At 41.0% G+C, this 22387-nt stretch overlaps 6 protein-coding genes across 6 annotated transcripts; 4 read left to right on the top strand and 2 right to left on the bottom strand.

The window, feature by feature from the left end:
- The first annotated feature begins 1589 nt into the window (after positions 1-1589).
- Positions 1590-5113, top strand: LOC101301984 (xylosyltransferase 1-like). The gene is made up of 4 exons (XM_004302318.1): positions 1590-2338; positions 2442-2517; positions 2629-2744; positions 4192-5113. The coding sequence occupies exons 1-4, from the start codon at positions 1750-1752 to the stop codon at positions 4704-4706; spliced, it is 1296 nt and encodes a 431-aa protein (XP_004302366.1). The 5' UTR covers positions 1590-1749; the 3' UTR covers positions 4707-5113.
- Positions 5114-5434: 321 nt separating this feature from the next.
- Positions 5435-7453, bottom strand: LOC101307713 (pentatricopeptide repeat-containing protein At5g39980, chloroplastic-like). Its single transcript, XM_004304908.1, has one exon. The coding sequence runs from the start codon at positions 7451-7453 to the stop codon at positions 5435-5437; it is 2019 nt and encodes a 672-aa protein (XP_004304956.1).
- Positions 7454-7952: 499 nt separating this feature from the next.
- LOC101307420 (TMV resistance protein N-like) lies at positions 7953-10112 on the bottom strand. Its single transcript, XM_004304907.1, has 5 exons — positions 9501-10112; positions 8645-9200; positions 8496-8573; positions 8351-8416; positions 7953-8264 (listed from the first exon to the last, which is right to left on the bottom strand). Exons 1-5 carry the CDS (start codon positions 10016-10018, stop codon positions 7953-7955), a joined length of 1530 nt encoding a protein of 509 aa, XP_004304955.1. The 5' UTR covers positions 10019-10112.
- A 301-nt stretch (positions 10113-10413) lies between these two features.
- Positions 10414-12545, top strand: LOC101301694 (TMV resistance protein N-like). Its single transcript, XM_004302317.1, has 5 exons — positions 10414-10957; positions 11058-11646; positions 11725-11802; positions 11907-11972; positions 12054-12545. Exons 1-5 carry the CDS (start codon positions 10500-10502, stop codon positions 12114-12116), a joined length of 1254 nt encoding a protein of 417 aa, XP_004302365.1. The 5' UTR covers positions 10414-10499; the 3' UTR covers positions 12117-12545.
- Positions 12546-15724: 3179 nt separating this feature from the next.
- Positions 15725-17175, top strand: LOC101307138 (TMV resistance protein N-like). The gene is made up of 4 exons (XM_004304906.1): positions 15725-16188; positions 16263-16845; positions 16922-16999; positions 17092-17175. Exons 1-4 carry the CDS (start codon positions 15725-15727, stop codon positions 17173-17175), a joined length of 1209 nt encoding a protein of 402 aa, XP_004304954.1.
- Positions 17176-18367: 1192 nt separating this feature from the next.
- On the top strand, positions 18368-19868 carry LOC101306842 (TMV resistance protein N-like). The gene is made up of 3 exons (XM_004304905.1): positions 18368-18843; positions 19025-19604; positions 19683-19868. Exons 1-3 carry the CDS (start codon positions 18368-18370, stop codon positions 19866-19868), a joined length of 1242 nt encoding a protein of 413 aa, XP_004304953.1.
- The last annotated feature ends 2519 nt before the right edge of the window (positions 19869-22387 follow it).

Genomic DNA, 22387 nt, shown 5'->3' with positions numbered 1-22387 from the left:
CCTTTTTAAATATACAATTTGATTAAGGTCCTCGATCACTAATCTATGGGATAAGATACTCTCGCAAGTGAGCTTGCAATATTGCAATCTTCATACTTGATACATAATCCCAACACACTACTAGAAGTAAGGCTTTAGCCGACGAAAATAAAAAAACCAGGCCGACGAATTATTTTTTCGTCGGTTAACGTGGAAATTTTCTTTCGTCGGCTAATTTAAATTTTCGTCGGCTATGGTCAACTGTAGTCAGCACTTGCATGAGTTTACAGATGTTCCAGTACTTGCAGGAGTTTATAGCTGCCCAGCTTCAGGGACTTCCGGCTCCGCCCATGCCTACGCCTATACCGCTACCTCAGCCGTCGCAACCTCCTCCGTAGCAGCCCCTAAAATCGGATATTGATTTAGACGATCTAGATTTTGTGTAGTTGATCAATTATATAGTTTTATGTGCATGTTATTGGTTACATAGAATTGTTTTGGTGTATTTTGCAGCTTGCTTGGAATGGTAATTTAGAAATTTAGGGTTTTTTTTTTATTGGAATGGATTTATAGCCGACGAAACATGTAAGATATTCGTCGGTTATAGTATTTTTAATTTTTTTATAAGGTTTAGCCGACGAATTACGGCATGTTTCGTCGGCTAAACCCTTCTAAAGCCGAAGAAACAGACTATATTTCGTCGGCTATAGTTATTTTTAAAATTTTTTATTGCACACTTTAGCCGACGAATATCTTAAATGTTTCGTCGGCTAAAGTCTCAGACTACGGTCGACGAAACATTTAAGATATTCGTCGGCTTAATTCTGGGACAATAGCCGATGATGTCTTTTTCATCGGCTAAATTCTAGGACAATAGCCGACGACGTCTTCTTGTTTCGTCGACTAAAGTCATCGCCGACGACTCTTTCCCGACGAAACCATAGCCGATGAATTTAGCTAACAGACCGACGAAACTTTTTCGTCGGCTAAAGTGCTTGTCTTGGTAGTGACATGAAAAAGCCAAAAGAGGGAAATGAAGTATATATATATATATATATATAATTATGCTATTACTATTATTACTTAAGCTATTAATTTGCCAAGAAATTGCTACATTGTGTCTATAATCAGTGTAGTTATGTTATTGAAACTATTCAAAATTTGGATCACCTACCTTCATTTTTGCATTTTCTGCATGCCAAAGCTAAAATGGAAAGACTACCCTGATCAACCACAACAAGAAAACCCCAAAATAGGGAACCCAAAAAATCTAAAACACTACCTATACTAATCTCTCTAAATTCCAGCCGGAAATTATGCTAGAATTGAACCTTTTAGTCCTACAATGCTCAAATTTGTTCTCTTCTAGTTTCCTCCCAAAGAATCAAAAAAGGACTGGACTTTTAACCCTAATGCTACTCCCACGGCGAGCTTAGTTCCCTAAAATGTTGTAGTCAATCCTCTGACCCTTCTTCTGTACTAAACGTACAAACCCAGTTAACCAATCTAAACCCTCAATTATTACACATAAATAAATACCTAACCGTAATAATTAATCAGTCTTAAACAGCCCCTCTATAAAAACCCCCTTCAGTTCTTTACCAAACTCAGTAACACTCAAAACCTGAAAGTAACAGCAAACCAAAAGGTCGCTTCTTTAATCCAACTCCCCACCCACCAAGATTCAATCTTTCCCCAAACCCATTTCAGATTTGGTCCTTCCGAGCAAGACCCAGTTTTCCGATTCGGAGCTCCGAGCAATAATTGAATATGAAGAAGCTGAAAAGCTACTACATGCATCTGAGGCACCAACAGCAGAAGACAATGGAGCTCAAATGGATCTTACCTCTCGCAATTGGCTCCATCGTCTCTCTCTTCCTCCTCTTCCTCACCACCCTAACCACCTCCGACGGCTCACCCTTGCTGCCCTTCTACCGCTACTCCATTTCTCTCTCCAACTCCGTTTTCATCGAATCCAAGCTCCACCCTCTCCCCATTTCCACGCTCCCTCCGCCGCCGCGGTTCGCCTACTTCGTCTCGGGGTCTAACGGCGACGGCAAGATGCTGAAACGGACGTTACAGGCGCTGTACCACCCGCATAATCAGTACGTGGTGCACTTGGACGCCGAGTCGCCGCCGGAGGAGCGGTTGGATCTGCAGAATTACGTTTCTAACCATGAGGTGTTTAAGAAATTCGGGAATGTTAGGATGATCACCAAGGCGAATTTGGTCACTTACAGAGGACCGACTATGGTGGCCAACACGCTCCACGCGGCGGCGATTTTGCTCAAGGAAGGCGGCGATTGGGATTGGTTTATCAATCTTAGTGCTTCTGATTATCCACTTGTTACTCAGGATGGTGAGTCAACTGGGGCATTGCTTTTTTTATGTCCATGTTGATTTGCTCTGTTTTTTTTGATTGGTTTTTTTTTTCTTACTTGGTTTGTTTGTGATTTGGTTAGATCTGCTGCACACATTTTCGTACCTGCCTCGGGATCTTAATTTTATTGATCATACTAGCAACATTGGATGGAAAGAGTATGTGGAACTTTCCTTTTTGTTTATAGTCTCCATATGTGTACGGTGTTTGGTTTGTTTTGTGATTAAGATATTTTTGCTCATTGGTTTTGTAATGCTGTGTTATTGTAGGTTCCAAAGGGCCAAGCCGCTAATTGTGGATCCTGGGTTGTATATGACAAAGAAGACTGACGTGTTTTGGGTTACGCAGCGCAGGAGTGTGCCAACAGCTTTCAAGCTTTTTACAGGTATAAATGGATTGATATCTGTCTGAATTTGTTAACAAAATTGTCTTTTATTGGATAGTTGATGATATAGAAGGACTAGATTTGAGCACAAAATAGCAGAGTTAGAATCTCTGTGAGGCATGCCTCTGATAAGTAATAGAATTGAGCATTATCTTTGCAAAGTTAGAATCTTTGAGTTGCATACCTTTAATGCAATGCAAATCATTGTCCTTTTCTGGTTGGAGTGTTTGGTGAATAAACTTGTTTAGCATATAGAATTATGAATTGGTTTTCATTGGAACACCTTTGACATACTGATTGTTGCTGGCTGTGTTCAAACTTCAAATGCAATGTACAAGGACAATGAGATTTTGTCAATTTATGGCAGCCCTTGTTTTTGGATATTGAATGAAATGGAGTGTCACATAAAAACATTGAATTGTGGATAACGAATTGCAACTTTTATCTACTAAAAAATGTAATTGAAACAGGTTTTAGGTGCAAACGTGCAATTGTTGTAGACCTTCTAGTTTGCACTCTGAGTTCAACTTTATTGGCTGTTTAAGCTAGCAGGACCTATGATTACTAGAAGGAAAATTAGTGTTGAATTCTCGGTTGCCTTCTTGGAAATTCAGTTTCAACAAAACAATATCCTAATGTAGACATGTGAGACAAAAAAACATCAGACAGATGATCCAACAGTTGCATTTGAACAATTACTTTAGCTATCACGTTCATAGATGCATATCTAGAGTTCTTAGTATCTGTTGATCTGCTGTCCTTCCTGGCTCTGTAAAACCTATATCTGTTTGTTGGGAATTAGATAATTATCTTAGAGAGCAAATAGGTGTGTCATTTAGAACATGATATCTTTTGGCATGTGATTACTCATTAGAAGGATTTTTAGTTTCCTCTTTCACTGTTCAGAACTTATAATTAGTGCCTGCATCTGCACCCTGCATAGTGCAGCCCTTCTCGTTCACAGTATTCAAGTGAATTTGGTTACATAATCTGCATCTATGTTGCTTGATTATATAATTGTTGTCCTTGACCCATGATATGCTTGTCCTTTCACTACTGATGATATGTTTCTTAATGTCTAGAATTAGGATATTGTCAGTAGGCCTGCCTGTTTTCAATCTGATAGCCTATGAATAACTTGAGGATTAAGAAGCATTGTACTCTATAGGTCCTCTGGAAAATTGATCTTATTCTTCTTAAAAATTCACCAACCACTAGGTCGTAGTTCCTTTTAGCATCATATTACACCTATGACCTTTTCCTTTGTAGGTTTTGGATATTTGGATATGTGTTTAAGTTAAATCTGCCCATGTCCAGTCAGTTCTCCGCTTGTTGCTCCTTTCCTACTCACAGTTCTCCAATCAAAACTATTTCCTGTGTCTTTCTTTTCAGAACATATTATGCTGTTAAGATTATTAATCTAACCAAATTTTGGTTTCCCTCATAGGTTCTGCTTGGATGGCACTTTCAAAGCCTTTTATTGACTACTGTATATGGGGATGGGACAACCTACCTCGAACTGTTCTCATGTATTATGCAAACTTTATATCATCCCCAGAAGGATACTTCCACACTGTCATCTGTAACGCGCAAGAGTTCCGCAACACAACTGTGAATACTGACCTACATTTCATAGCATGGGACAATCCTCCCAAGCAACATCCTCACCACCTCAACCTTGGAGATTTCCCAAGGATGATTGGCAGCAATGCTCCATTTGCAAGGAAGTTTCGGAAAGACGATCCGGTGCTTGACAAAATTGATTCTGAGCTGTTGTTTAAGGGTCCAGGCATGCTTGTTCCTGGTGGCTGGTGCACAGGAAGAAGTGAAAATGGATCTGATCCATGTTCTGTTATTGGTGATACCACAGTTCTCAGGCCTAGTCCTGGAGCAAAGAGGCTAGAACTTTTAATCAGCTCGCTTATGTCAAACGAGAATTTCCGACCAAAACAGTGCAAATAACAAGAACTTAAACTGTTGTTGAAGCGTTCCCCGGTTCAGTTCGTTTATACTTGACATGACACTGGAATACAGCATCTTCAGGGAAATGGTATTTTTTTATAGTTGGAGAAGATAATGGCTCAAAGTATGCACATAGCTTTTGACAGGGTGAGTGGCTCGAAGTATGCACAGAGCCAAGAATGGGGTGGAATTGTATCAATTACTGAGCTAGATTGCTTCGCGCTATGATGACATGGTATGCACCACTTGGATGGTTTGTAGATCACCATTTCCCTTTTACATTTCTTCTTCCCTCCTTTCCTTTGAAATGTTATACTATATTTCACTTGGTCCAGTAGTAAATTGTTTCTTGAGGCGAATGCGGTGGTGTAAGAACAACTGGGAAGATGTATATTTGAAAGAGGAAATTCAAAGATAATTTGTCTGATTCAGTCCGTCTCTTAGTGCTTCCATATAATGAATTCGCTGATCTTTCAGTATAACAAGAGTCCAGGGAACAAGAGTCAGTTAAACATCAACCTGCAGCTGTAATTAGAAAAAGTCATCAGAGTCCTTAACTGGAATACAACTTTCTGCTTGTATATAGATAGTAGAGACATTCATGTTCAAAATGTGAGAATTCTGGTACTTTCATTGTCTTGGGGAATATACAAAGTCAGTACAATATCTACAAATAACATAATTTGGAAAAAAATTAGAGCACAAATGCTGTGGACATCAGTATAGGTTCATGATTTCAACACTCGACTTTCATTCATCCTGTTCATGATCCGGTGTGAATCATTAAGTCTGTTTGATCTTTCATAGATGCCGGCAACAACAAGATGCAACTCCTTTTTGTTGATGTTGGGATCGCAGACCAGCCTCTCGAACATTGCCTCTACCGTCTTAAAGTCCTTTCTTGCACCATAAAGACTAAGCATTTGGAAGTGAATTTCATCAGAGAAAACACACCCTTCCTCCTGCATTTCCCTATAAACAGCATCAGCCTTCTCAAACTCCCGTAACTTTCCATAAGCGTTGAGAACTAGACCAATCACATGGGAAGCAGGAAAATATCCTGCCACTCGCATATTCTCAAACACCTCAATGCAATTTGCATATTTCCGGTTTCTTGAGTAAAGCTCAATCATGCAACCAAACACAGATATATCCTTCACCTGCCCAGCCTCAAAAGCCTGACGGAAAACCCATGTAGCCTCCTCCACACGACCAGCTCTAGCAAGAATGGTAATTGCAGTCTCCCTTGGGATATTGTCTGGGCGCTTGAGCTCATGAAGCAAGCGCTTAGCATGAGCAACCAAACCTACTCTCTCATACGATACAATCATCGTCTGATAAAGAACCTGATCAATCTCAACCCCGGAGTTCCTCAGCTTCTGAAACAACATTGCTGCCCTGTCCAATTTCCCAGCTCTACCCCATATAGATATAATGGTCGAGTATGTAATGGCATTCGGTTGAATCCCCCTCTTCTGCATTTCCTGCACAAGATTCGTAGCCTTCTCATGCTCAAGCGACTTCCCATAAATCCTAATCATCGTATTGTACGTGACAACATTCTGCTCCACATCCATCCTCTGCATCATCCTAAACAAATGAATGGCTTCCCCAAAAAGCTCAGCATCTCCATAAACCCTCAAAAGAGTATTGTAACTAACAACATTCGGCTCAATCACCATCTTCCTCATGCTCCAAAACAACCTATCCGCCTCCTTCGCCATATCCAGCTGCCCATACACATCAATCATAACATTACACGTCGTGATATCCAGCCCACACTTGACCTCACTCATCTCCCGAAACACACCCAACGCCTCCAAAAACTTCTCATTCTCAACATACATTGTCAACAGCGTCGAGTAGCTCACAGTATCCGGCGCAACACCCACCGCCCTCATCTCCTTGAGCAGACCTCTCGCCTCCCTAAACAACTTCGCCTTACCAAACACATTGATCATCGAATTAAACGCAACCAAATCAGGAACTATCCCCATCCTCTTCAGCCGCGAGAAAATCGCAATCGCCTTGGTGTAGTCACACAGCTTCCGTGACAGCTCAATCAAGTTGCTGTAGAGCACCAGGTCGCCGGAGACTCGGTCCTGCTCCATCTTCTGCAGCCAGGACAGCGCGGCGTCGAACATGCCGGCTTTTCCGAAAGCAGTGATGAGAGTTGAGTAAGTGTATCTGTCCGGCGCCAGAGCCCGGTGGCGCATTTCGTCGAACAGGCCGTGTGCGAGGTCCCACTGGCCGGCGCGGAGGACGTTGCGGAGGACGACGTTGTAGGCGAAGACGGAGGGAGTGTAGAGAGCGACGTCGTTGATCCAGTCGAGGATGGCGAGGGAGCGGCGCCAGTCGGGCTCGCGGGAGAGGAGGGAGACCATGAAGCGGATGGAGAGGCTGCGGGATTTGTAAGGGGAGAGGAGGGAGTTGAGGTCGTGGTCGTTTTGGGTGGCGCGGATGGAGGCGGCGAGGTCGTCCATGTCGATGGTGTGGTCTAGGAACGCGGTGCCTTGGAGCTTGCGGCGGTGGCGGGGCGGGTGAGAGGGGGGAGAAGACGGCGTCGTTTTGGGGTTGCGCCAGATGTCTTTGGTGGCGGAAAAGACGGGGAGGCGGGGTTTGGGGACGGTGGAGGTGAATGTGTAACTGTGGGGTGTGGTGAGGGGTAGTGATGGGGATGAGAAGGAAAAGGGAGGTGGGTATGGAGGTACTTGCATTGAAGTTGCAGAAAGCGAGAATGTACACATTTCTTTGTTACAGAAGTAGAAATTGGAGGATGGCGAGTCGGAAAGATTGAAAATTTGGTATATAGAGTTGCAGATAGTGAAGAAGAAAAAGGGGCGGAGCGTTTGCCTCCACAATTTGTAAACAAATGATAATTACCTTTTATTTTACTTCATTAGTTTCTTTTATTATCTCACTGTGTCCGGAAGGCGTTGTGCCTCTCCTACTTGCACCAGGATAAAAAGTGAAATTTCAGGATTATGGATGGAAATGGGTCTCAGAGTGTTTCTATTAGTCCCTGGAAGCAATGATGGGCAGCTCTTCTTAAGTAGGGATTAGGGACCAACGACGACGAAAAGTGAGACTGGAGGTAAGGGCAAATCTGTAGGCAGAGAACTTATTATAGGAATGAAAAGCTTGAGAAGAATGTGACGCGGTTCACTTTGTCTAACATATGCAGACAGGCTTTCTCTACAGTCGACACTACAAGACCAATTTGCCGTCATGGCATTACAAACAACATTATATTACAAACGTTCCTGCTTCCCTCCCTGAATTAATGCCTTTGCTGGATGAACCACTGCTTACTGCCTTATTGAAATCCTTGGCTCCAACATTCAGAAATTGCATCTTTGCCTTCAACTGATCATTTACATTTGCATCCCCAATTATCATCTCATTCTCAGCAAATATACTGAGCAGGGCTTCGTGATCATCATATCCTTCAAAAGTTTCAGGCCCTTTTCCATCTAGTAGAACATCTGTTGTTGAGTCTAATGCATACAAGGGGAAACTTGATTTCGAATTTTTCTGCAACTCTGCTATAATTTGCGCCTATAAAGCAACAAGAAAAGCGACAATGTCTGCAATTAGTATTTTTGAGCGTTTAAAGACTTCATAGCCGTGGGAAAAATCCATACCTGAGCATTGTTCTTTCTCCGTTCTGCTTCTATTTTAGCGATAAGGGACCTCTCTAGATCATGAGCCTGCATGTCAGCAAGTATTTAGATCAAGTACAAACTTTATTGTAAGTAAGATTTTGTAATCAATGTTTATGTTGAGTACCTGAAAGGATGGCCCTCTGATAGTCTCCTCCATATCTTTAATCATCTGAAGGTTCTGCTGAAACTGTGTTTCAAGTACCTGCATATCACATACTATTTGGTAAAAGCTCAAAAGGCAGCATAGCTGATTAATCACAAAGCAATTTTTACCTCTATGCCTTGTTCGCCATATACATTATCAACTTCAAGTACACTTAGCAGCTGTGGATCTCTAGTAGTTATCACTATTCTGCTTCCTGAGCCAAACCAATCCCGGCTCCTAGCAAGTGCATTCAACTGGTCTAGCTTATTCAGATTGTCAAGAATGAAAAGCACTCTTTTTCTTCGTGCTTCATATTTGATCAACTCAGTTCCTTCCTTAACATCATTTATGTCTACATTGTCCACTTCCAGCATATCTGAAAGGAACCTCTTTTGCAAGGCAACTAGTCCATTGGGTTGTTCTGCCATCTTGTTCACATCTTTAATAAAACTGCTGCTTTCAAACCTATGAAAATTCTGGTCATACGCTTCTTGTGCCAAATCAGTTTTGTCGATTCCACAGATGCCTATTATGAGAATGTCATCTGATATTACACCTAACAAAGAATTCATGTATTCTTTACCAGCATCCAATCTGGGTGGGAAAATGGAAACACTCAAGTGTGCGTCTTGATATCTACTCAAGACATGTTTTACAATTTCCTTGATGAACTTTGATTGAAGCCTGTGAATCATTGACAAATTTAATCACAAAAACGATTATAATCATAGAGTGATAGCTAAAGTGAACCATAAACCAAAGACAAACACACTGAAGTGCTTTACATGCATAAATCTCCCTTGCACAGATCAAACTCTCATAGTTGAATTGGTTGCCATAGTCTAATTGCTAACAATTGTAACTCTTAGTTTTGGTCTCTCTTTGTTGTGGGACTGGGAACATTTCAGTTTTCTTCTTCTTTTCTTTGAATAAAAGAACAGTTCAGGTAGGTAAGAAAGAAACAGAAAGAGTTTCCAAAATTACCAAGCAGCAGCATCCTGCATATCAAAGCCATAAGGTTGACTAGCCGCTTCAGTCAACGATGTCCTCCAAGCCTCCAACTTGTCCTCAGTCCTGCCAGTCCTTTCATGCTGATCAAGTGCTGCTGAAAATGTACCCGTCTGCTGCTGCACATCGCAAGGATCCACATCGCAGAAAATAGGCATTATGAGCTGACCGGCGTCCTTGTTACACTCTACGATCTTGACCAACTCATCCAGACACCACCCTGAGCTCGCGTAGTTCTTGGAGAACACTATGATGGCGATTCTTGACATCTGTATGGCCTTGAGCAGATCAGACATGATCTCGCAGCCCTTTTGAAGATTGACATCGTCTTTGAATGTGGGAACGCCGGCGTCAACTAGGGCGCTGTGGAGGCCTTTGGTGATGTTGTGGCGGGTGTCCTCGCCTCTGAAGCTTAAGAACACGTCGTGCCTGCGCCTTGTTGCTGACGAAAAGAAGGAAAACGACGATGCATGTATTGTTGTGTATGAGGCCATTTCGGTGTACTGTTTAGTTGGTTGAAATCTTAAACACGGTTACACGAATATGTATGCAGCAGAATTCAGACAATGTTCTATGTAGTTCATCATCAGCGTCAGGATTAAAGATAGAGATTTTAAAGGGAAGAGGTTTTAACATAAAAAAAATAGTAGCTTTCTGGATAGTTAACATAAAAAAATAGTAGCTTTCGGTGTACTGTTTAGTTGGTTGAAATCTTAAACACGGTTACACGATATATATATATATATATGCAGATAATGTTCCATGTAGCATCCTGGATAGTTCGTTCAGCGAGTAGACCGCGTCCTACTTTTGACTTCGCACTACAATGGAAATAACATAGCAAAAACATTGAATTACATTGAATTACGAACTTAGGATCGAACATTAGAATAAATTGGTGTCGATGCGGGTTGAAATTGGTTCTCATCAGATTGTCCATCCTCTGATTCTGGTTGGCACTCTAGTGTTGAGACTATGGCTTCATCCTCAACTTATGACGTGTATTTGAGCTTCAGGGATCCAGACAAAGGCATCACTTTCGACCTGTATGATGCTTTGATGCGTGGTGGATTAAAGGCATATTTAGGTGACACAGATCTTTTAATTGGAGATGGCATTTCCCCAACGCTGCTTAAAGCAATCCAAAGGTCTAGAATTTGTGTCATCGTTATTTCACAGAATTATGTATCTTCGTCATGGTGTCTTGCTCAACTGGTGTGGATCATGGAATTATGGAGAAGGGAAGATAGATTGGTTTTGCCAGTATTTTATAATGTCGATCCATCCGATGTCAGAAAACAGAAGCGTTATTTTGGTGAGGCACTAGAGAAGCATCGTCGTTTCGGTCGGAGAGACCAAACAACCATGCTTGATTGGAGGGAGGCTCTCACTCAAGTTGCCAACATCTGCGGCTGGGTTGCAAACAATTATAGGTAAATCTCTTTATAAAGTGATTGTGCTCAATACTTTGATATATATCCATGGACTGCCTTGTGTGTTGTTTAACATTGTTGTTGATGATAACACTTCCAGGGATGACATAGATCTAATTATTGACATTGTAAAGTCTATCCAAAGTAAAGGACTTCCGACGAGGCTGAACATTTCCATCTATCCCCTCAGATATGATATGTGTGATGAATATCTCGAAGTGTTCCTGCAAGCTGGACCTCAAGAAGTTGTTATAGTAGGGATCTGCGGACCAGGCCAAATGGGAAAGACAGCTTTGGCCAGAGTTATGTATGACCAAATTCTACATAATTTTGATGGTGGCTGCTTCCTCGCAGAAGTTGCCAAAAGATCAGATCAACCCAATTATCTGGTTCGTCTACAAGAAACACTTCTTTCTGAAATTCTCTTGGAGAGGAATGTCAAGATCTCAAATACTAGAATGGGAAGAGATCTGATTGCGCAAAATTTATGCTCCAAAAGGGTTTTAGTTGTTCTGGACAACGTGGATAATTTGAAGCAAATACATGCACTGGTTGGTGATCGCAAATTTTTTGGTCCAGGAAGTAAAATCATCATAACGGCTAGAGATGTGCACCTGCACCTGCTAGAACTGTTTGGAGTGGATCAGTTCATTTTGGCTCAAGGCCGTCCTCTACCAGAAAATGTTGCGGTAAGCTAGTTATACTATATATATATTTACCTTTGTTGTGACATTTTATCCAAAGGCTGACTAGTTTTTCGTTTATAGGGTATCTGGGAGCCGTATCAGCGAAGTCGTTGCGTAGTTGCAGGGCTTAAGGAGTACATTGAGACCTTTAATCATCAGGTATAATATATCTGTGTAAGATGGACTCAGGTATTCAAAACCTATCCTAATTAGTCCATCTTTACTACATATAGTAACTTAGTGATTGGCTCCATCACTTGTAGAGACTAGACAAACTGAGGAACCTTCAAGCTGTTTTGCTCCAAGAGAGACAGAAAAACGCAACTCAGGTACTAAAATTTGTTACGATTTAAAGCAGCTATTTTGTGAGCTTGCAGTTTGCACATCTCTGATATTTTTGTTGTTTACAGGGAAGATTAATTTCAGATTTGCTGAAACCCTGTGGTGAGGGCAGTGCCTCAAATGACAACTGAGACAGTGATGGATGAAAATGGCTCCCAAACCTCCCTTGGAGTATTGATTGACCCAGAAAATGAGGATCATGAATATGAGTTAAAGGAAAAGATTGGGAAGTCTCCACCTGACGCATACATTGAAAGATAGTGGTGGAGGTAAAGCAAAGGTCTCTAAGCAAATGGCTCCCTTTTCTTTCTTTCTTTCTTTATTCCTTTCTTTTATTTATTTTTTATGTTTTGTTTTGAGTAAGCGAGTTAAGGGAAAATCGGACCCCTAACACGATATTTTATTGAATGAGAAGGATGAGCCTTTCTAGAGGATGAAGCTTAGGCGCCCTTGCATGGCAAGGGTTGAGTAGAAATCTATTCTATGTCATCTTTCATCTCTTGTAAGTTGTAACCTCCATCTATTTCTAGAAAATGTGAAAACTCATTCTAACAATAAATATGCAAACATATCAAATTTGAATCATGGAAAAAGAAACATTTCTTTCTTTACAAGAACAATTGATCACTTCATTAATTTAAAAACCAAACAATAGTGACATGAAGCAGTATACGAGCAACAGCTACACTACTGACTGTTCAACATCCTAGTGCTTGAAGCATAGAGAGAAGGAGAAGGAACAGGACCTGGATGGGGAAAATATGTAGCATTTTCTTTGGAGCAAGTTTAGTTGCACCGACTAGGTGACTTGTGAAGTTTCCGCTATCTTCAGGAGTCTCTGTACCTGCCCAAATGCAACCAGCATATAAATCCGCATAAGTGTACCTCTAAAATTTTACATACAGTCAAGTTAGAGCTGATTGCTGCAAGTAAAAGATATTGGTTATCAAAGATATAACAGTTAGCTTACCTTCCATACATGCATGGATCTGTCATGGATCGGTAAAAGTAGCCACCAGTTATTGATGTGCAGAACCTTCAGCCTTCCATTACGTGGAAAATCGGATTGATAGAACTCAAGATGTGTTTCCTACTTAAGACTATGGGGGATGGTATGGAAGAGCACCCTCATAAGCACACAGCATGCCATCCATAGTTTCCACCCTTGGTGACTATATCAATGTCCTCATATTGATCCTATAAAAACGATAACTTAAGCGTTGCTACTAAGAATGTCCAAAAGCCTTTATTTTCACAATAATGGAAAAAAAGAAAGAAAAAGTATTCTCATGTGCTGCCTCTAACCTGACCAACATCAGCAGTTCAGCACAACTGCACTGAAGAAGTAGGAAGGTCTTTCCAGATCAAAAGTACATTGCCAAGGATTTCTAAGTCCCAGAGCCCAAATTTCAGAAAATGGATTATCTCGGGAACAAAACAGTTTCCCCATAGGCCAAGATCACTGATTGAGAATGCACCTTCCAACAAGTAGTGTAAGGACGAGGAATCAAACACTACAATGTATGTGGTGTCCTAGCTGAGGCATTGCAATATTTCTGCCACTACTCACTTGGCAAGTTATCTATGTCGAGCATCTTGCCATAATTTGCGCCTATAAAGCAACAAGTGAAGCGACAATGTCTCCAATTAAGTAGTTTTAACCATATTATCAAGAATGACAATCATTCTATTTCTGCTAGCTACATTCTACTTCTGATAGCTTATGTTGTTAAAAAAAAAAAGCACAAATCGATCAACAAAGTTCATCAAAGCACCAAAACCTAATTCATCTTTTAGCTTAAACACTAACCCTCTTCACAAACCAAAACCTAATTCAAAACCCAATTCACCAAAATCACAAAGCAAGCAAATTTCAGGGCTTTTAGTTTGAAGGTACCTGAGACCTATCTCGTTGAAGGTGACGGCGACGGCCTTGTTTTAAAGACCCCACTTGTTGATGTAACGGCCACGCGGAGCTGCGGCCGGAATCGCCGCGTCTTCAGCCGTGTCTGCTGCCATGGTGGCTTCCCAACTTGTGAGAGATCGAACTGAACTGAGCTCGTTGCGCGCTTTTCTTATTTCTGCAGTGCCACGTGGACGTGGTGTTCGGGCTATAGGGGATAATTACTCGCGTAAATAAATTGGGTCGTGGGAAAAAACCCGACTTTTACGGTTTTACCCACATCAAGTGCTGCTGAAAATAAAACCAAGACTCGGGACCCGTCTTCACTCCGATTCAAGCTTTTCTGTAGCAAGGAGAAGAAAAAGGAAGGCTACTCGTTCATGTCTGTTGAGAAAGATCGAGTGGGAAGCTCAAGAAATACCTCATGATGTCAAAGGTCAGATCTTTAGATGCATAACAGTTTCCATATCTATCCCTTCAGCTATGATGTGTGTGATGAATATCTCAAACTTTTTAAGGCAAAGTTTGAACAGAATTCATTTAATTGTAAAATATATGCAAACATTTCAATTTTGAATCATGGAAAAAGAAACTTTTCTTTGCTTTACAAGAACACTTGATCACTTCAATAGTTTAAGAACCAAACAATAGTGACATGAAGAAGTAAACGAGCAACAGCTCCACTACTACTGGATTGTTCAACTTCCTATCGTTCGAAGCCGAGGCAGAAGGAGAAGGAATAGAACCGGGATGCGCAAAAGATGTAGCATTTTCTTTGGAGCAAGTGTAGTTGCACTGACTAGATCTAGCAACTCTATATACACCGGTACTGGCTAATATGTAACTGTGGGGTGTGGTGAGGGGTAGTGATGGGGAGGCGGGGTTTGGGGACGGTGGAGGTGAATGTGTAACTGTGGGGAGTGGTGAGGGGTAGTGATGGGGATGAGAAGGAAGAAGAGGGAGCTGGGTATGGAGGTACTTGCATTGAAGTTGCAGAAAGTGAGAATGTACACATTTCTTTGTTACAGAAGTAGAAATTGGAGGAGGGCGAGTCCGAAAGATTGAAAATTTGGTATATAGAGTTGCAGATAGTGAAGAAGAAAATGGGGCGGAGCGTTTGCCTCCACAATTTGTAAACAAATGATATTACTTTTTATTTTACTTCATTAGTTTGTTTTATCATCTTAGTAGGTTACTAGGTGTAGTGCCTCTCCTACTTGCACCAGGATAAAAGTGAAATTTCAGGACTATGGATGGAAATGGGTCTCTGGTGTTTCTTTTAGTCCCTGGAAGCAAGGATACGCATGTATGTGAGGATGGAAAGTTCTTCATAGTAGGGAACTAGGGATTGAGGAGATCTGTATGGCCTTGAGGAGATCAGACGTGATCTCGCAGCCCTTTTGAAGATTGACATCGTCTTTGAACGTGGGAATGCCAGTGTCGACTAGGGCGCTGTAGAGGTCTTTGGTGATGTTGTGGCGGGTGTCTTCGCCTCTGAAGCTTAAGAACACGTCGTGCCTGCGCCTTGTTGCTGCCGAGTAGAAGGAAAAGGAGGTTGTGTAGCCGGCCATACTCGTTACCTGCTTGTTCTCTTCGTCACTTGTGCTACATACAAGACAGAACATTTTCACAGAGAATAAGAGTAACTTCCTAGCTGGTTCAGTGTGCGACGCGTCGAGTTTGGTCCCTACTATGCGCAGGTAGTTCTGACTTTGACCAAGTCATTCTTTGTGGAATACCTTTTTGTCAACCATCTTTGGATGCTGGTTGAAATTGGTTCTCATCGGATTGAACATCTCTTGCTTCTGATTTTCATTTGGCACCATTGTTGAGACTATGGCTTCAACCTCAAATTATGACGTGTTTTTGAGCTTCAGGGGCATAGACACTTACGAAGGCTTCACCAGCCATCTATATCATGCTTTGAAGCGCGGTAGTGTAATGGCGTTTGCAGTTGATAGAGATCTTGAAGTTGGAACGACCGTTAGACCGAAACTGCTTAAAGCAATCCAAAGGTCTAGGATTTCTGTCATCATTGTTTCAGGGAATTATCCATTTTCGGGTTGGTGTCTTGATGAACTGGTTTGCATCATGGAATTATGGAAAAGGGAAGACAAACTGGTCTTGCCGATATTTTATAATGTCGATCCATCTGACGTCAGGATACAGAAGGGTGATTTTGTTGATGCACTAGAGGAGCATCATCGTTCCAGTGGGATAGAGCAAACAACAGTGCTTAAGTGGAGGGAGGCTCTCACTCAACTTGCCAGTATATGCGGCTGGCATATCAAAAATGAGAGGTACGGTAATCAGTGCTCAGTTTCTGTAATATATATTGAATGTTGGATTAAAATTGCGTTGATAACAATTCCAGGGCCGATGGAGACTTAATTTTAGACATTGTAAAGTCTATCCAAAGTAAAGGACTTCCGACGAGGCTGAACATTTCCATCTATCCGCTCAGATATGATACGTGTGATGAATATCTCAAAGTGTTCTTGCAAGCTGGATCTCAGGAAGTTGTTATAGTAGGGATCTGCGGACCAGGCCAAATGGGAAAGACAGCTATGGGCAGAGTTATGTATGATCAAATTCTATACAATTTTGATGGTGGCTGCTTCCTCGCAGATGTTGGCAAAAGATCATATCAACCCAACTATCTGGTTCGTCTACAAGAAACACTTATTTCTGACATTATTTCGGAGAGCATTGTAAAAATTTCAGATACTAGAATGGGAATAGATATGATTGCACAAAATTTTTGCTCCAAAAGGGTTTTAGTTGTTCTGGACAACGTGGATGAGTTGAGGCAAATATCTGCACTGGTTGGTGATCGCAAGTTTTTCGGTCCAGGAAGTAAGATCATCATAACAACTAGAGATGTGCAAGTGCTGGAACTGTTTGGAGTGGATCAGTTCATTTTGGCTCAAGGCCGTCCACTACCAGAAAATGTTGCAGTAAGCTAGTTGTACTATAAATATTTACCTTTGTTGTGACGTTGTATCCAAAACTTAAGTAGCTTTTCATTTCTAGGCCATCTGGGAGCCACATCAGCGAAGTCGTTGCGTTGTTGCAGGACTAAAGGAGTACATTGAGACCTTCAATCAGCAGGTATGTGTAAGGTAGCCTCAGATATTCAAAATCCATCCTGATTCGAGTCCTCTACTATATTGTAACTGTGTGACTGGCTCCATCACTTGTAGAGACGGGAGAAGTTAAGGTACCTTCAAGCAGTTTTGCTCCAAGAGCGCCAGAAAACTGCAACTCAGGTACTATATTTCTTATGATGTGAACAAGCTTTTTTGTTAGCTTACAGTTTGCACGTCTCTGATATTTGTGTTGTTCACAGGAAAGATTAATTTCAGAGTTGCTCGAAGCCCATGGCGATGGCAGTGCCTCTGCTGCTTGCAGAATGACAAAAGAAACGGTGACGAATATAAAAGGCGGCCGTGGAAGAGTGGGAAGTCTTCACTTGAAACAGGCAATGGAAGATGGAAGTGGAGGTAAAGCAAAGGTCTATAGGCATGGATCTTATTAAGACGAAGCCTAGGCACAATTTCATGACCTGTTTAAATGCAAGTTATGTTCTATGCCATCTCTCGTAACCCCATCCCCAGAAAATGTAAACAGAATTCATTTGCCGTAATATATGCAAACATATCTAAACGTTTTTTTTTTTTACATGAACTTGATCACTTTAATAATTTAAAAAACCAAAAAATAGTGACATGAAGCAGTAAAAGAACAACAGCTCACTTTACTAGGATTGTTCAGCTTCCTAGTACTACTTGGTAAATACTCAAAAGGGCAGAGTAGCTGATTGATCACATAACAGATTTTACCTCTATATACATTATCGACTTCAAGTACACTTAGCAGCTGTGGATCTCTAATAGTTATCATTATTCTGCTCCCGGCTCCGAGCAAGTGCATTTAACTGGACTCGTTTACTCACATTATCAAGAATGACGAGCATTCTTTTTCTGCTAGCTGGATCAGCTCCTTCCTTAACATCATCTATCTCTACATTGTCTAAAGGAACCGCTTTTGCACAGCAACTAGTCCATTTTGTTCCGCCATCTTGTTCACATATCTAATAAAACTGCGGCTTTTAAATCTTCAAAAATTTGGTCATATGCCAGATCAGTTATGTCGATTCCACAGATTATCATGAATCTATGATAATGTGATCTGATATTACACCTGAGTACCTAACAAAGAATTCATGTATTCTTTACCAGCATCGAATCTTGGTGAGAAGATGGAAACACTAAGTGCGCATCTTGATATCTACTCAAAACATAGAAGGAAAACGACAATACGTCTATTCTTGTGCAGCTGACCATTTCTTCTATACTAACTATTTCTTAAAACGTACGTCTTCTGACTTTTTAATAGTTTCCCATCATTACGTCAATTCCAGAATAGGAAGGATGATCGAACTTCCTAGTTCCCATCACCACATTGTTGAGATTATATATGCCTTCATCTTATCCTCCTTCCCTATTTCATGACGTGTTCCTGAGCTTCAGGGGTGAAGACACACTCCAGAGCTTCACCAGACACCTATCTGCCGCTTTGACTAATGCTAGTATAACCCTATTCAGAGATGATGCTGTACTCGTACGTGGTAAGAACATCACTGCCGAATTGTTTAATGGAATCCATAGGTCTAGGATTTCCGTAATCATCTTCTCAAAAGAGTATGCATCTTCGAAATGGTGTCTTGATGAACTGGTTTGCATAATGGAATGCTGGAAGGCGGAAGATACATTGGTTTTGCCAATATTTTATGGTATTGATCCCTCAGACATCAGGAATCAAAAGGGCAGAGTTGCAGATGCACTGGAGAGGCATTCTAGCCGCTTCGAGGTGCAACCCCAGATGGTGCTCAAATGGAGGGCGGCACTGACTCAGGCTGCCAACATATGCGGGTGGGATACTAAAAAGCAACGGTAAATCTCTGGACAATATGGCTTCATGAAGTTCCTATTGCTAAGTTTGAAACAAGATAGGAAAATTGACTAGTTGAGATTTGAGAATGTTAAAATTCGTCCGAACTTATTAACTTCATATATTATTAGTGTATGAACTGATGCACTAAATATGACTTGTTTCATTGATCATTATTTCCAGGAAAGCTGAGTTGATCCATAACATTGTTAAGTCTATACAAAGTAAAGGACTTCCAACAAGGCTGAACATTTCCATATATCCCCTCAGATATGATAAGTGTGATGAATATCTAAAAGTCTTTATGCAAGCAGGATCACAGGAAGTTGTTATAGTAGGGATCTGTGGACCAGGCCAAATGGGAAAGACGGCAATGGCCAGAGTTATATATGACCAAATTCTACACAATTTTGATGGCGGCTGCTTCCTCGCAGATGTTGGCCAAAGATCACATCAACTCAACTATTTGGTTCGTCTACAAGAAACACTTCTTTCTGAAATTCTCTCAGAAAGGAATGTAAATATCTCAGATACTAGAATGGGAATAGATCTAATAGCACAAACTTTGTGCTCCAAAAGGGTTTTAGTTGTTCTGGACAATGTGGATGATTTGAGGCAAGTAGATGCACTGATTGGTGATCGCAAAGTTTTCGGTCCAGGAAGTAAGATCATCATAACAACTAGAGATGTTCATCTGCTAGAACTGTTTGGAGTGGATCAGTTCATTTTGGCTCAAGGCCGTCCTCTACCAGAAAATGTTGCGGTAAGCTAGTTATACTATATATATATTTACCTTTGTTGTGACATTTTATCCAAAGGCTGACTAGTTTTTCGTTCATAGGGTATCTGGGAGCCATATCAGCGAAGTCATTGCGTAGTTGCAGGGCTTAAAGACTACATTGAGACCTTTAATCATCAGGTTGGGTGGCCTCAGATATTCAAAATCGATCCTAACTTGAGTCCTTTACAGTCCATCTCTACTACATATTGTAACAGTGTGATTGGCTCCATCACTTGTAGAGACTAGAGAAACTGAGGAACCTTCGAGCTGTTTTGCTCCAACAGAGACAGAAAAACGCAACTCAGGTACTAAAATTTGTTATGATTTAAAGCAGCTATTTTGTGAGCTTGCAGTTTGCACATCTCTGATGTTTTTGTTGTTCACAGGGAAGATTAATTTCAGAGTTGCTAAAAGCCTGTGGTGAGGGCAGTGCCTCTACTGCTTTTACAATGACAGCTGAGACAGTGATGGATGGAAATGGCTCCCTAACCTCCCTTGGAGTATCGAATGACCCAGAAAATGACGATCATGAATATGAGTTAACGAAAAGATTGGGAAGGCTCCACCTGACACATACATTGAAAGATAGTGGTGGAGGTAACGCAAAGGTTTCTAGGCATGGACGTACCCTTTTCTTTCTTTCTTGTATTTATTTTTTATTTTGTTTTGAGTAAGCGAGTTAAGGGAAATTCTGACCCCCACGATATTTTATTCAATGAGAAGGATGAACATTTATAGAGGATGAAGCGGATGAAGCTTAGGCGCCCTTGCAAGGCAAGGTTTAAGTAGCATTCTATTCTATGTCATCTTTCATCTCTTGTACGTTGTAACCTCCATCTATTTCTAGAAAATTTGAAAACTCACTCTAACAATAAATATGCAAACATATAAAATTTGAATCATGGAAAAAGAAACATTTCTTTATTTAGAAGAACAATTGATCAATAATTTAAAAACCAAACAATAGTGACATGAAGCAGTAAACGAGCAACAGCTATACTTCTGGATTGTTCAACATCCTAGTGCTTGAAGCATAGAGAGAAGGAGAAGGAACAGAACCTGGATGGGGAAAAGATATAGCACTTTCTTTGAAGCAAGTGTAGTTGCACCAACTAGGTGACTTGTGAAGTTTCCAGGAGTCTCAGTACCTGCCCATATGCAACCAGCACAATCCTCATAAATGTACCTCTAAAATTTTACATACAGTCAAGTTAGAGCTGATTGCTGCAAGTAAAAGATATTGGTTATCAAAAATGTAACAGTTAGTTTACCTTCCATACATGCATGGATCTGTCATGGATCGGTAAAAGCAGCCACCAGTGATTGATGCAGAACCTTCAGCCTTGTTGATATCAGAGTGGTTGTATCCCATTACGCGGAAAATCGGATTGATAGAACTCGAGATGTGTTTCCTCCTTAAGACTTTGGGGGATGGTTTCGAAGAGCACCCTCATATGCACGCAGCACGCCATCCATAGTTTCCACCCTTGGTGACTATATCAACCTCCTCATATTGATCCTATAAAAACAATAACTTAAGCATTGCTACTAACATAAAAAAGAATGTCCAAAAGCTTTTATTTTCACAATAATGGAAAAATAAAATAAAATAAGTAGTCTCATGGCTGCCTCTAACCTGACCAACATCATCACAACTGCACAAAGGAAGTAGGAAGGTATTTCCAGATCAAATCTACATCGCCAAGGATTTCTATGTCCCAGAACCCAAATTTCAGAAAACGGATTATCTCCAGGAACAAAACAGTTTCCCCATAGGCCAGGATCACTGATGAGAATGCACCTGCCAACAAGTAGTTTAAATACGAGGAATCAAACACTACAATGTATGTGGTGTCCTAGCTGAGGCATTGCAATATTTCTGCCACTACTCACTTGGCAAGTTATATATGTCGAGCCTCATAATCTTGCAATTATTTGCTCCTATAAAGCAACTAGTAAAGCAACAAGTGAAGCGACAATGTCTCCAATTAAGTAGTTTTAACCATATTATCAAGAATGACAATCATTCTACTTCTGCTAGCTACATTCTATTTCTAATAGCTTCAGTTGTTAAAAAACAAGCACAAATCAACAAAGTTCATTAAAGCACCAATCTTTTAGCTTAAACACTAACCCTCTACACAAAAGCAAATAAAAATGTCACCTTTACGCGGCTAAGAGCCTCCCCTTGCTTCTTCTCAGCCTCCTTTCTCCTCCTCTTGTGAAACCCAGACACAAAGTCGCTTCACAAATCAAAACCAAAACCTAATTCATAACCCAATTCACCAAAATCACAAAGCAACCAAATTTCAAGGCTTAGTTTGAAGGTGGGTACCTGAGACCTTTCTCGTTGAAGGTGACGGCGACGGCCTTGTGCCCTCTTCTTGATGTAACGGCCACGCGGAGCTGCCGCCGGAATCGCCGCATCTTCAGCCTTCTCTGCTGCCATGAGAGATCGAACTCAACTGAGCTCCTTGCGCGCGTTTCTTATTTCGGCGAACTGCTAATACTAGGAACGAAATGTCATAATTGCCCCCAGGATCCAATTTATTCACAGAAGCACCAATCCTCAGAACCACCTCACAATGTCAAGGTCAGATCTTTATATGCATTACATTTCCATCTCTATCCCCTCATCTATGATGTGTGTGATGAATGTCTCAAACTCTTTGAGGCAAAGTGTGAACAGATTTCGTTTTATTGTTAATATATGCAAACATTTCAATTTTGAATCATGGAAAAAGAAACCTTTCTTTGCTTTACAA

This window comes from Fragaria vesca, linkage group LG6, assembly GCF_000184155.1.
Source record: "Fragaria vesca subsp. vesca linkage group LG6, FraVesHawaii_1.0, whole genome shotgun sequence".
Classification (NCBI taxonomy): Eukaryota; Viridiplantae; Streptophyta; class Magnoliopsida; order Rosales; family Rosaceae; genus Fragaria; species Fragaria vesca.
The sequence above is the reverse complement of the archived record's forward strand: the minus strand, read 5'-3'. Positions and strand labels throughout refer to the sequence as shown.

Bases quoted from the DNA above. Each gene is read 5' to 3' on its own strand.
- LOC101301984 (XM_004302318.1), top strand. From the start codon at position 1,750: ATGAAGAAGCTGAAAAGCTACTACATGCATCTGAGGCACCAACAGCAG. The intron at 2,339-2,441 runs GTGAGTCAACTG...TGATTTGGTTAG, and splicing joins TCCACTTGTTACTCAGGATG to ATCTGCTGCACACATTTTCG. The intron at 2,745-4,191 runs GTATAAATGGAT...TTTCCCTCATAG, and splicing joins AGCTTTCAAGCTTTTTACAG to GTTCTGCTTGGATGGCACTT.
- LOC101307420 (XM_004304907.1), bottom strand. From the start codon at position 10,018: ATGGCCTCATACACAACAATACATGCATCGTCGTTTTCCTTCTTTTCG. The intron at 8,417-8,495 runs GTACTCAACATA...GCTGACATGCAG, and splicing joins TCAGAGGGCCATCCTTTCAG to GCTCATGATCTAGAGAGGTC. The intron at 8,265-8,350 runs GTATGGATTTTT...GTTGCTTTATAG, and splicing joins GGAGAAAGAACAATGCTCAG to GCGCAAATTATAGCAGAGTT.
- LOC101307138 (XM_004304906.1), top strand. From the start codon at position 15,725: ATGGCTTCAACCTCAAATTATGACGTGTTTTTGAGCTTCAGGGGCATA. The intron at 16,846-16,921 runs GTAAGCTAGTTG...TTTCATTTCTAG, and splicing joins CACTACCAGAAAATGTTGCA to GCCATCTGGGAGCCACATCA. The intron at 17,000-17,091 runs GTATGTGTAAGG...CATCACTTGTAG, and splicing joins TTGAGACCTTCAATCAGCAG to AGACGGGAGAAGTTAAGGTA.
- LOC101306842 (XM_004304905.1), top strand. From the start codon at position 18,368: ATGCCTTCATCTTATCCTCCTTCCCTATTTCATGACGTGTTCCTGAGC. The intron at 18,844-19,024 runs GTAAATCTCTGG...CATTATTTCCAG, and splicing joins TGGGATACTAAAAAGCAACG to GAAAGCTGAGTTGATCCATA. The intron at 19,605-19,682 runs GTAAGCTAGTTA...TTTCGTTCATAG, and splicing joins CTCTACCAGAAAATGTTGCG to GGTATCTGGGAGCCATATCA.
- LOC101307713 (XM_004304908.1), bottom strand. From the start codon at position 7,453: ATGTGTACATTCTCGCTTTCTGCAACTTCAATGCAAGTACCTCCATAC.
- LOC101301694 (XM_004302317.1), top strand. From the start codon at position 10,500: ATGGCTTCATCCTCAACTTATGACGTGTATTTGAGCTTCAGGGATCCA. The intron at 10,958-11,057 runs GTAAATCTCTTT...TAACACTTCCAG, and splicing joins TGGGTTGCAAACAATTATAG to GGATGACATAGATCTAATTA. The intron at 11,973-12,053 runs GTACTAAAATTT...TGTTGTTTACAG, and splicing joins GACAGAAAAACGCAACTCAG to GGAAGATTAATTTCAGATTT.